General features: G+C 37.8%; 1 protein-coding gene across 2 annotated transcripts in view; it reads right to left on the bottom strand.

Annotated features, from left to right (window-relative positions):
- Positions 1–1,897: 1,897 nt before the first annotated feature.
- The window catches only part of LOC139695153 (GTP cyclohydrolase 1-like), a 136,682-nt gene continuing 125,307 nt past the window's right edge, over positions 1,898–13,272 (bottom strand). For both annotated transcript variants that reach the window (XM_071593806.1, XM_071593804.1), the window contains exons 3-5: positions 11,708–11,873; positions 11,198–11,314; positions 1,898–3,727 (exon numbers count right to left, since the gene is read on the bottom strand). In XM_071593806.1, the coding sequence (XP_071449907.1) occupies positions 3,598–3,727; positions 11,198–11,314; positions 11,708–11,873 (413 nt within the window). In that variant the 3' untranslated portion in view covers positions 1,898–3,597. The remainder of the gene's footprint in view (positions 3,728–11,197; positions 11,315–11,707; positions 11,874–13,272) is intronic.

Raw genomic sequence — 13,272 nt, 5'->3', positions numbered from 1 at the left:
GCTGCTTACAATATTCAAATCAAATAATTAAATAATGCAATTAAATGGATTGGTCTTTTTGCTTTCTCTTCTCCATGGAAATACTCTGAACTACTCTCTCATACTTCTTGCGTTTCCAAATGCAAAACTTGTTTCTATGCAGAAACATTACGGCCTATAATGATATAATTCAATTATTAATTCTTAATAAAATGCATTGATGCATATATTTGGAGTAATATATTGATGCATTTGCAGTAAGAGATCTGAAAAGTTGACATTGTAATACTCACTCTTAATTTCCTCAAGTCAATGGCTATTTAGGCTCTCTTGGGAGCCCATTGGTATGTTGCCTGTCACATCATAAATGCCTTGGTTTGTACAATAGGCAGAGGACATCACTCTAGCAAGTTATACTATTAACTCTGGAGAGATGTAATCAATTCCTGAAGATTTTCCTTCTTCAGACGACCTGAATACCAACTGCATGAAATGTCTCAGCAATAGGTCACAATTTCCCATCTTCAACCGTAGTCTTCATCATCTCATAAATTTCAGTCATAATTCTCCCCTTTCTTAAGTATTTTCAGGCAATTCTCTCATACCTTCTTAGATTTCACCATCTGTTCACGCAATCCAAAGCAGGAGTGCATATTTGCATCAAACTTATCCATTTTTTAGGTTTTGTATCTTAGTCAAAGAGATCAGCAGGAAGCCCTTTGATCTGAAAGGTCTCCCATAACAATATTCAATTCTAGACCCATTGAGAATAATAATAATTGCAGACTGGCTTATCTGCTGTATAGTTTGATATTCCATATCATTAAAGAAAGAATAAACAAATGCTGAGCTCCTACTCCATTGGTTAAGGACTGCTATTTGGTTCCAGTTGGTGCAAATATACTGCAAATAAATGTACCATCACTAGAGTTTGTGGTCATGTAGCCGAAAGTTTGGTCCTAATGCTATCCATTTTTAACCCCTCCAATTAAGTACGTGATATGTCACAATCAGCAGGCCTTATCCGTGGATCAACTTATGCCATATGCCCCGCGCCCTTGGTTTGAATTTTTTTCAGCGGTGCCATCGAAATTTTTTTGAATAGCTATGGTTGTCCATGGCTTCTTAGATAATGAGTCTTCCTAATCCTTCTGTTTTAGCTACATGAAACGGCACTTTGTAAGAATGATAAATCTAGCAAATGTGTCCTTATGAGATAAACGACTTCTTTGCGTTTACACTTTGTCTTCTGGTTCTGTTCATCTTTATTGCTTGATATGGTTTCCCTATCTAATTTCTCTGGAACCAATTGTGTATAATTTTTTTTAGTTTGTCATAATAATGGAGAGGGCAAAAGGCCTCACTATCATCCATAGTTTCAGCTGTTTGGTTTCTTCCTTGAGAAAGAGAAGTAAAAAAGCCTTGGGTATAACCCCCGTAATGGATTCCAAGAGGAATAAGCTTTCTTTGAGTGAAGATGAAATAGAGAGTTTAGTGGAATCCCTGGACAGAGAAAGAGAAGTGAGCATTTTATCTGATGGTGCAAGTGTGAGGAATTTTAGTCAAGAGGCACTTCATTTAAAAGATACGGTGGACCCAGAAAAAGTCCAGGCCTCAAAGAAGAAGCCAGGTGTGCTCAGCATGAGGGAAAAGGAGTGATACAGTGTACTGATGCCCTGACTGCAATGCAGGCCTGTATTTAGAGGATTATTTCAAATTATATCACACCAAACAGAACTTTTAGAATGGACATTGTAAACTTTAAGGGGATTAATGAAGTGAAAATATAAAATACAACTTAAGTAAAATTTTTATTAAATAGAATTAGCAATTTAACATAGATAAAATTTTTCTTAATTTTAGAATAAATATTTTAAAAGATATAAATTATTTTCTACAATGGTGCAACAGGGAGAGATTTTAGAAAAATTAAATACCACGAGTGGGGCCCAAGCATCCCTACACGGGCTTGAGGGGTTAAGCTACTTGTTGTCTACGAAAGTACACTTGTCACATGTGCTTCCATACTTTCATGGCTAAATTAATTCTTTTTTTAAATTCCTCCATTACATACCCCCTAATAGGAACACTATGTGGCTATTGCTATAACGTTGGTTCAAGAGGCAGCAAGTACACTTCAGGAAGTTTTCCTGTAGAAACTAAGCAGGAGTTGCAAATTCCACAAATGAGAGTTTTATTCCTTCTACACAATGAAAATGCAGTTTCATTCTTAAAAGTTTTACTCTTTTCTCAACCATTTGTATTGAATACAATATGCAACATTTACCAGCTTAAACATATCACAAAATAAGCATAAAAAATATTTTTTTAAATACATAGAATTTCATTTATATCTCTAATATATTTTTTAAACAATTTTTAACCACACACATGGGAGGCAAAAATGTTGAACCTCTGAATGATAAAATATATATTCATTAAAAAATTAAAAGCAATAACATATTGCAATTCATACCAGTCTGAAATGGACAAATGTACTGAAGGCAAATGGTCCATTTACAGTTGGTGAAAAATCACAATTATATGTGCATTTCCCATTTTTGAAATAGGCCGTCAGGGAGAGTGCTTGAAAAAAATGTATGGTGAAAACTCAAACAGCTCAGTCGAATTTGTCTAAATACTTGAAAAAACTGGAGGTACAACAGGTTGACAGTGTAATCAATTCATAGCTGGATGGTACAAAAAGCGTAACAGTCATTTTTTCTGCTTATTTGAGACATCTAGCAATAATTTAAGTCATTCTTTCAAATGCAAGGCATTATCTATATTTTTAAGACATTGAAACACATCAGTTATTAGAGTTTTCATTTTTCGTTAACTTAAACCACAGCAGCAACACACAAAAACATGTAACACACAATATTTCACTGAGCATATATTATGAAAATGGTGCAAGTTGATTGAAGGACATTGTGACCACGAAAAAGATTAAATAGATTGGCATGTAACAGTGAGGATGAAACACATAAATGCTGCTTAGTAGGCTTCCTTGGTTGATATTAATTTTTAAAATAAGTTTACAATACACACAGGACTTTCAAAATATAAAACTTAATTCCATCCTATTTTAATAAAATACTGAGCAGATGGAATAAACTTTTCATACTGGGTGGACATAACTTTCCTCCAAGGATTAAGAGACACCAAATTTGTTCTGTTCCCACCAATATAGGGTGCCACAGGGAATCATCTTTAGAGAGACATATAGAGAAGATCCTTCCAGCAGAAAATGCATAAAAACTTCACGGGACATTTTACATGACTTCAGTTGGACCCTGTGTTACCATAAAACTTTTAACATCTCATGAATTACAACAGATTTTTCTTTACATTTTGATCCCTCCAACCATTAAACAATATATTTGAATACATGTTTATGTATGTATATACATATAGATACACACCTAGTGTGTGTATAAATATATATATATATATATGTATACATACACCCACTATTTAACAGCCTTCTTCTCCATATTGGTCCCCATCCTACCATGATTTAGTTGAAAGATTGGAGTACAGGAAGAGGGCAGGAGTCAAACCGTCCTTCATTCATTCATTCTTCTGCCTATCACCTTCCTGGTCCAGTGCAACCCTTTACTTGGTGTTGACAAGGTTGAGGAATTCCTCGCGAGTCTTAGGGTCATCCCTGAAGACGCCCAGCATCGTGCTCGTAACAGTCTTGCTGTTAATCTTCTGAACACCTCTCATCACCATGCACATGTGCCTGTTCAAATGGTTATAAAGTAACAAGAGTTTATTATTGATGAACGACTCTTCATTGCTCTTGCATGACAGAATAAAAATATTTTTATCCTGACTGCTGCCAGTATCAAAATGCGAGAAACACCTAATACAATGAAAGTGGATTATATGGACTCCAGTGGGCATTCTGTGCTGGGTTAGGTACCACCAATGACATCAATAATGGAGGCATATTGCTGGGGTGAACACACATAAAGTTGTCCCTATATCAATGGAGTTTCTACCAATAATTGGAACGTTCATAAATAACAAACCATTATTATAACATTGAAGAATGAAAACACGATAATAAATACTTAAATTCCTTGTTAAATATGTAGTGAAACAAATATAGTAAAAATAAACACAAAGGATTCTGAAGAAATGTTCAATTTTCTCCCGAGAAATATTTAAATATGTGACTGAAACATTGTCAAAAAAGACAGTTTCATTCCTCCCTAGACGCAAAGGCATGACAATGTTTGACCCATCCTTTATTAGGAGAAAATATATTTTCAGTCATTGAATTTTCTCTCCGAATATAAAAATGACAATTCAATTAGTTCACCACATTAACTTTGCTATAATACTGTCAATGTTGTTGACAATGCAATTACAAGGTAACTACAAGAGTGGGTCAGGGTTATTGAACTAGCTTTGAAATGTCACCACTAGTTTGCTGCCATATTACAATGGTTTTGGCAAGGTTGTCTCCTTACCATGGAGGATTTTTAACAATATTTTCATATAGAATATTGTGTTTCCACCTGGACTTTCAAAGTTAATTATGAAGGGATGAGTTTATTAGGAAGCAAATGAAATGATATCTTTGGGGCAAATGACAATATCAAATGACCATTTTCTTCAACCTTAAGAACTAAGGAATGGAGATGAACAAGAATAGAGAGTAATAGTTTAAAAAGATTCTGAAGAAAGAATGCATTGAAAATACCTACATTTCTGGAGATGGGGTTTAAGAGATTAAGCTTACTTGGTCTTAACAATCTAAAACAATTACCACTATATATTTTTTCATTCGTATGCCTAACATTTAAATACAGTTTAATCTACGAGGAACCGCATATCCTGCCCTCCTCATTAGTTGCCAATAAAGCCCTCTGGCATCTATATGCATTCATGAAGAGAGGGCTATCAATATCAGATGCTGTGTTATTAGAGCTTTATTTTCCTGATTGTCTCAAATACGCCAATCAATTCCCATGCTCTTTTTGATTTCTCTAAAGGAGGTTGAAATATTATTAATTGTGTATTTCTGATCACCTGTAAATTATCATTATCCCAAACCCAATCGTGTCAAAGTTTCAGGAAATTTGTTGTAAGTACTGGAAGAAGTTCTTGATAAAGTATAGTGTAGTATATGAATGTTGAACTCCCTTTACTCCAAGTGGGTGCAGAATAATTGGATATTTCATTTTACAATCATACACGTATCCTCTATTACAATATACGGACTGACTATGTCACTATTTGGGCCAAATGTAGTTCTACAACCGTTCCACACTCAATTCCTCACTCTTCAATTCCATCTTCATTTTCACCAATTACTTACAGGCAACATATTCCGTACTGAAGGCACTATTGGCGTGCTCGAGACAAGCAGAGAAACATCCCGCATTTAAACGCGCTTTGTCCTGAACCAACCTGCTAAATCCTTAAACTCGGACCTCGCACTATCATAACTAATCCTTAAAACTTTCAAGAATTTATCCCGATTTAAACTCTTCATATGATGTCTTAATGTTCCAGAAGATTTTTATTTTGGCACAGCTAAGGTAACGACGGCTAAGCGCCAGGTTTTTACCTTTGGGATGAACCTGTGCCGTCGAAACAGGAAATTAATAATTGGATGAATATTACGTAATAATTGTGACAACGCAAGTTTATGGAGGGAACATATCCAGAGGCCTTTATTCCTGACAACTCTCATAATGCTTAAATTTAGGCATCGTAATAGTAATCTTCCCTCGCTTAAAAGGTTCGGAAATGAGCATTCACCGTTGGCGAATGCGAAAGAAGTAAGAATTATCCGAGTGAAAGTTATGCTCACTCGAATCTCACCCGGGTCCACCGACACACATCAAGTCACTCTCGAGACATAAGCGCAAATGAGCAAAGAGGATTTAAATGCGAACCCGTCAGCACCGAAGTGAATTTTGGACGACGAAAGATGTCGAAAATACATTCTCTAATGTCGGCTCTCCAAAGTTTTCACTAATGCCAACGAGAGTGGAGAAGTCGATGTTGATTTATTTGCCTACCCCATCGATTTTCTTATCTGTCAAACATTTTCCGAGCATCTAGCTACCAGCACTGTGACCTCAACTTGAACTCTGTTGAGAGTCTGAGATTACGGAGGAAAAGCATCACCCGAGTAACGTCCGTCGAGGGAGAAGTAGGTCAATGGTCCCGGGCGTGAAGGGCGTTCCTACCGATCCCTCCTCCTAAGTAACTACAAAAAAAGAGACCGCTCAATTATAGCAAAACACACTAAGAGCCATGGTGGTATTTTGAAATAACACGCTCACCCTGAATTTCGCGAGGGCAACCTCTCGAGTTTTTTCCCTTTCGATCGATTTCCAGTTAATTACGTACATGAATTGCCACTTAGCAGGATGGAGTGAATCTTAACGCACAAACTGGTTCGGAGCGTGACATCTCTAATGTAAACTTTAAAGGATGGAAGCAACGACCATGGATGGAGTATGTGTTCGGGTTGATGGCCGTAAATTTTAGTTCACGAGTTTTTGCCCATCTCTTATCATTGTGCCTACTAGTGGCATGAAGTCATGACCATGATCAGTGAGCAATATTAATCCGGAGGTCAATTTCGCTATCGGCTAATTGCGCAATTAAGTTTGCGTAGTTACGGAAAATTATTCAGGAAGTCATCACAACAAAAACTTGGCGCAAGTTTCATTAAGACTATGATAATATACTTTTTACCATATATGCCGTACAATTTTAATTAGGAACTATGTTAATTTCAAAGAAAAGAGTATATATTGAGACACTGTTCCGCCTTTTGCCATGCGAGATTTACCATCATTGCGGGTGTGAATTGATGACAAGTATATGCAATTGTGATAGCAAGGGACGCGGCAGTATGTCAGAGAATAAGGTTACCTTAATCAGGACTTAACTGCATTTCGAAACCGAGGCAACACACATGGCGAAAGAAATCAACTTATTTCGAAAAACAAGACTTCAACGGCATTTGTTCCCCTCTTCAAAGTTAACCTAAGGCAGAGGAAATACTCAAAAATCTTCAAGGCTCCCGAAACATGAAGAAGAAATCGGAAGCGAGGAAAGTTTAGGCATTTTTTTCTGATTTTGGTTTGTGTAAAATATAGAGCACCTATGTTAGGTATGGTATAACAACGAACTATGAGTTGAGGGAGGATATTTACTCGTCAATGGTAGAGTGTGGAAATGGAATGAAAGTGGAATAAAATATTTAACTGTGCCGATTACACAAATTAACGCGACAATAGCGTATGTTTGAATCGCACCCATCTGAGAGAGTGCACAACCCCAAAAGGGGCAGGAGTTGCCCTAGATAGTCTCGGATTTCGGATACGAGTATCATCAGTTTTAGTGCCCAAACATCCATTGGATCTAGAACATCTTGGTTGCTATGTCAAGCACTTCTTACTTACACTTTGTAATTAACTGTTCTAATATGAAAATCCCAAGCCTTGATGAAATGGAAGAATTGGATAAAAATTATATAGAAGTTTAATGCTTGCAAAAAGCTCTTTTATCTGCCCATTTTCCTTAAAACCTTATGTCCACAACCTCACCGAGAAGTGCCTCAACAAAGAATTTAGGGTGAAGGATTGCGTCTTATTATGCTGGGGGCTTAAGAAAAGCAGTGGTAAAATGGAACCGCTTCACGCTTAAATTTGAAAGTCCAACTAAAAGGATGCTTCTTGACTCAGCACTAGCAGTAAATAGATATCCCTCAGAAGATGAATGTTAAGCAGAAACTTTTCTTACTGGTGTAGGTTGTTAAAACTGCAGATATTTGACGTCCACGGCTACACAATAATAATTAAATCAAGTAATTACAGGTAAAATTACAATTATGCGCATTTTAATTGAGCCTTTGACGTGAATTGGCATTAAAGGCAATGAAAAACACCATCAAAGGTGGAGGAAACCACATCGGTGCGGCAATCGAACCTTTTGATTGACAGACGAGGGCGTTACCCCACCGCCAATGAGGCCTGCTATTGCGGTTTGTGTAATTGATAGTATAGTTCAACGACACCGTTCTTCTCTTCCCGTTAAGGTGACATAAGACTTCTCTTACATTTCGAAACTGGAGTTGGTGCAAAGTAGCATTCAATAAGAACTCTTGGCTAAGTTGAGCAATGGTAGCGCTGCTGAAATTCAATATCTCTGGATTTAGCCGATGAAATCTATTCTCTTTGAGTCAAAGTACAAACACTAAGAAGTATTTCCATGCAGAATTCTCATTGACCAAGACCCTGGGTTGCTGTAATTCATTATTACCTAGCTAACACGAAACCCAGGGTCTTGGTCAATGAGAATTCTGCGTGGGATTACTTCTTAGTGTTTGTACTTTGACTCAAAGAGAATAGATTTCATCGAATGACGCCGGAGGTATTGAAATACAGCAGCGCTGCCCTTACTCAACTTAGCTAAGAGTTCTTATTCGATGTTACATTGCAGCGACTCCAGTTTCGAATTGTAAGATAAGTCTTATGTCACCACCTCCTAACGGGAACAGAAGAGCGGTGTCGCTCAACCAGGCTATCAATTACACAAACCTTTTCTTTCTGGGTCGCGGTAGTCCAGCAGATAGATCGCTGGGCTACTGACCGGGGTACCCAGGTTCTTTACCTGAAGAAGCCCCTGGGCATCCTCAGCTTCACCCGAGCTGTATGATATTTCGGGTACCAGATATTCCTGAGAGACCACAGGTAGCACATAGAAAGGAACTACCTCCCTCTACCCCGACTCCTATAGCTGTCGTGTACGCACGTGGGGTTTATGGGAGCAATGGGTATATTAAAAGATAATTAAAAAACAAATTCAATTCGAATTGCTTCGCAGGAGAGCTGCTCGAAGATTTTGTGGATTATTCAATAATGAGCCAGAGGCAAGGTGGATCGCTTTAGTTGAAAGGATTTGCAAAGCGGCGGATTAAGGTGAATAGTACAGAGGGAAAAAATAATACAATAGTGGCATGTGTTATAGGATACACAAGGAAATCAAACCCATTTCATGGCAAACGGAAATTTTATGGCAACCGTCACGTTCGCTATTTCTATCTTAATTTCTTCCCAACTTCTCCCTAACCACATTCTGTCTAGAAAGCCTCTTTCTTCCCCTACCCCGCTTACTCGACGTTTTTCCTTCCATCAGAGGCTTAAACATTCCACTACCTTTAAATATCCCCTTCATCCACTTTCTCTGCCTTTGTCGAATTTTCCCCGGTAACTAATTCTCCCAGGCTTTTTTAAAACCTCGGCTTCCACTCTTTCAAACTTATTTCTCCCTTTTTGGCCACATTTGCATCTAAAAAGTCTCCAGTCTACTCTCATCCCCTCGCCTAAAAGATATCACGCACGAAGCACCAAGCTCCATATTTTAGTTTTTATTAATATTTATTTCGCATCTTTACTCAAGTGTGCTCGTCATCAGTTCTTTCGATTATGTCTTTTGTCTACACAATTCTTCTCCTCCATTATAGTAATGCCTCTTTTCCACTAAAACACTGCTCTAACTATTACATGAGCTACTCCACCTGATCTAGTCTATTCCAATCTACGCTTTACTTCCCTTTCCTACCAACAGGGAATCTCATTAGACGATGATAATCTCACAGTGAACTACGGGGTGGGAGGTTACCTAATTTTACCGATTGTCAGCACCGTTGGAACCGTCGTGACTATGTAAACATTATCCTAAGATGAAATCCCGAATAGAAATACATTTGTAATTACTACTTGACCAGAAAGCCCATTCCACACGACATTATGGATAGTTGTGGGATGACTGCAGATTAAACACCACCCTTGGCCGCGCTTTCGGCTGCCGCGAAAGATAGCGAAGCTCTTGGCCCCCCGGGTACATATGCAACTCCGCGTACACCGCAGACGGCTGGTTCCCTCTCGTAAGGGGCTTCCAGTACGAACGCACTTCGAACCACGCGTCTCTCTCTCTCCCCCCCCTCGCATTTTTACGACGACCCTTCCACCCATGACACACTCCTCGTCTCAAACATCGCACCCTTTCTTGGGAGCTGTCCTGAAGGGGAGAGGGGTGTACCTCTTCATTACAGTTTTCTCATAGGGAGACCAGGTTCTTAAGACATCTTGCATAAGTTTTATTTACTGCATTATTGGAACCATTGTTTACAAAGAAATAATTTCATTTCATTCTCGATCACATCGCAAAAACGCTCGCAATAAAATATCCCTTCAAAATGATTTTTACGTGCTCGAACCTACTAGAAGAATTGCAAAAGGTTTGTTTGTTTGTTTGTTTACTTAATTGTATGTTCGGATGCCATTATAATAAAGAACAAGCAGCCATTGATATAATTTAACTTTTCTCCATACAAACATTAAATCGATTTCATCATTATTATCTTCGTAGTGGAAAACACTATCATGAAAGTTAATTGTGCTTTCTTCTTTTTTTGGTAAATGTTCCCCTTTGATTTATTAATGATGGCGCCGATAATTTCGCGCGATGGGGCGGTGCGCATCTCACAAAAGGGTCCACACAAAAAGGGATGAGGTTTTCAAAAGGGCTGGAAATGAATACGCGCCCTTGGGGCATTGCCTCAGAATTTCATCACAATTACTATTCTAAACCAATATGTTTATAATATAGGGCCATGTGCGTCTGTGGTTCCTTGGGTTGGAGGTTCAAAGCGGAAACTTTCATCGTTTCATCTCCAATGACTATCGTGCAAAATTTTCGTGTGGCGTTATACTTATCATAGCCTCCAACATGGCAGCTACATGTGTGGGTGACACTTAAATGACGGACCGCGCTTCATTGCCCACCAACCACCACAAATCAGTCAAACTTTTATTTATAGATATGATAAAGTGGTCTCCGTTGCATGCGTTCACCCGCGGGAAACGGTTTTCTAAATTTTTCTTCTTGAGAAATATGCCCCAAATGTGCTAATTTTCATGAATACATTTATCTGAAATTCCACTGGGAATAGATTTTTCAGAGCAACCATCCATTTTAGTCCGACTGTACAGGAAGTTGAGGAAAAAGACAAATTCTGACAGAAAATCTTAAATTCATGTCCTTGGTTTCTACCGTTTTGATAATTTTTCTACCTTATTTTTATGAAATAACAGCCATAAATTGGTTGATTGATTGGGTTGATAAAGTATCTCTCGTGGTTACTAGGTTCGTTATTAGCTCTAGCACTACTTACACTCCCTCTACGATGACGGCCACTCCCGCTGGATCCACTGCCTTAGTGACTGCGATCGCTATCTGCTTTGTGAGCCTCTCTTGCACCTGGAGTCGCCTGCTGAAAATTTCCACGATTCTGGAAGAGAGGCAGAGAAATGTCTTAAATGATCCAAATTTCAACTGCATTTACTCTTATAAGTGAAACTTTCAAAGCTCAAGCTCCATTATTTTCTTTAAAAGAATGTTCACCCCAAATTACGGTCCGCCAATTTCGATCAAATTACTTCACAGTAGAGCTTAATTTTTGGATGCACCTCGAGTACACAAAGATGGTATGAGCGCATTTATCCAAGCTCAGCGAATTGATTAAGGGAAAATCCTACAGTTAGAAATTATCATTAAAATTAAAAAGGGCCCTTAGATGCTTACTGTGACGCTACTTTTGCGAGCACTGACTGGCTGAAGTGGAAAATATTCGCGGAATTGAGGAAAACCAAGTACTCCCTCCATATCGGTGCCTGTAGCTTACCTGGCCAATTTGCTAAGACCAAGAATCTTCTTGTTTGGGAGGTATCCAATGGATACTTTTCCATAAAAAGGTACCAGGTGGTGCTCACACATTGAGAACATTTCGATATCCTTTACGACCACCATTTCGTCGTGGTCTTCGTCAAAAACTGCGTCGTTGAGCACCTCTGTGGAAGAATAAAATGCATCTTTTAGCACAGGTCAGATATAGCACAAATACCTTTATCCGATGGAAAACTAAGACTTGATCAAACAGAATACTTCATAAATGGTTGATATTTTTAATGTAGCAATTGATCCAAAAACAAATGTTATATTTCAACGTCGATATTTTCTAAGTCATCTAATTTGCAAGAATAAAGAATTCCATTAAATACCATGCCATGGAAAAACAGAAGTTTAACATTACCATTGAGACAAAATACTTAAATCGTAGGGCAAAAAGGGATTTTCATGCCATGATTGTGACGAGTAATTATTATACTAACGAACCAGTAAATAGAAAAAATTTACATTTAATTATTTTTGTATGATTTTGAAATTTTGCTAAAATAAAAGAATTTTTTCTTGCAAAACGTGGAGAAAACTCTCAGCATTGTAATGTATTGATATAATGCAATAAAATTAAAATTTGAATTAAATTTATGTAAGACTGTTAGTAGCGGGTTAATTTGTTTCAATGTATACATTAAGTGTAGTTATTTTCCGTTTGCCTTGAAAAATATATTTTCATGTCGATCAACTGTTAAACTGATCCTTTAAGGAAAAGTAAATTGAAATAAATATTTGAACTGCATGAAAAAATGTAAAATAAATAAAATCTGGAGTAAAAATGGTATGATCACGAGCCCCCTAAATGCTTTGACGTATTGCACAAGCCTAGCCATGTGTGTGCAATATTAAATGGGATATGTAATTTTCGAAACGGATAATAACGGACGGATCCACGGTTTATTCACCCCTAGTCTCGGAACCTGATACATCTATCACGTCCATTGAATTGCTCAATCAGAGGAAGAGAGCGTCAGCCTTACTTCCATTAAAGGTTTCTCTGTTGAAGTATGTTGCGGTCATATTCTGCCTCCGGGTGCTGGTGACTTTATAATCGATGGTCCGTTGACATGAATGGAAAGCTGAAACTTATTGCAACAAGAGATATTCAAGACAAAAGATGCAGATGGTCGATAAGATAAAAATACAAAATAGCTATATCGACTAAAAGACTACGCTTCCATCCAGTTTTTTTCTACCTTTTCCTTTATGTCAGCCCCATTTTCATGATTGTGTTAGGAGCCATGCAATTAAATAATAAAAAATTAAGAGCCACTTAAATGAGAAATAATTCATTTCCGCTCTCATAATAACGCTGCAGAGTACTCAAAATTAAGGCTCAGGCTTGATTAATGATCAAAATTTAGTGATCAATTTTAATTTATATTGTTACTTGCGATTGGTGGGCCCCTGGCGCAGAGAGAAGTCTCTCGCGAACCCTTAGTGGGTGTGTGTTCTTGGGACTAGCAAGGATCAATGCTATTTAGTGCATCCAAGCTAGAGAGTGCGTGATTA

Source organism: Hetaerina americana, unplaced genomic scaffold, assembly GCF_022747635.1.
Source record: "Hetaerina americana unplaced genomic scaffold, ioHetAmer1.1.p SCAF_6, whole genome shotgun sequence".
In the NCBI taxonomy this organism is placed as follows: Eukaryota; Metazoa; Arthropoda; class Insecta; order Odonata; family Calopterygidae; genus Hetaerina; species Hetaerina americana.
The sequence above is the reverse complement of the archived record's forward strand: the minus strand, read 5'-3'. Positions and strand labels throughout refer to the sequence as shown.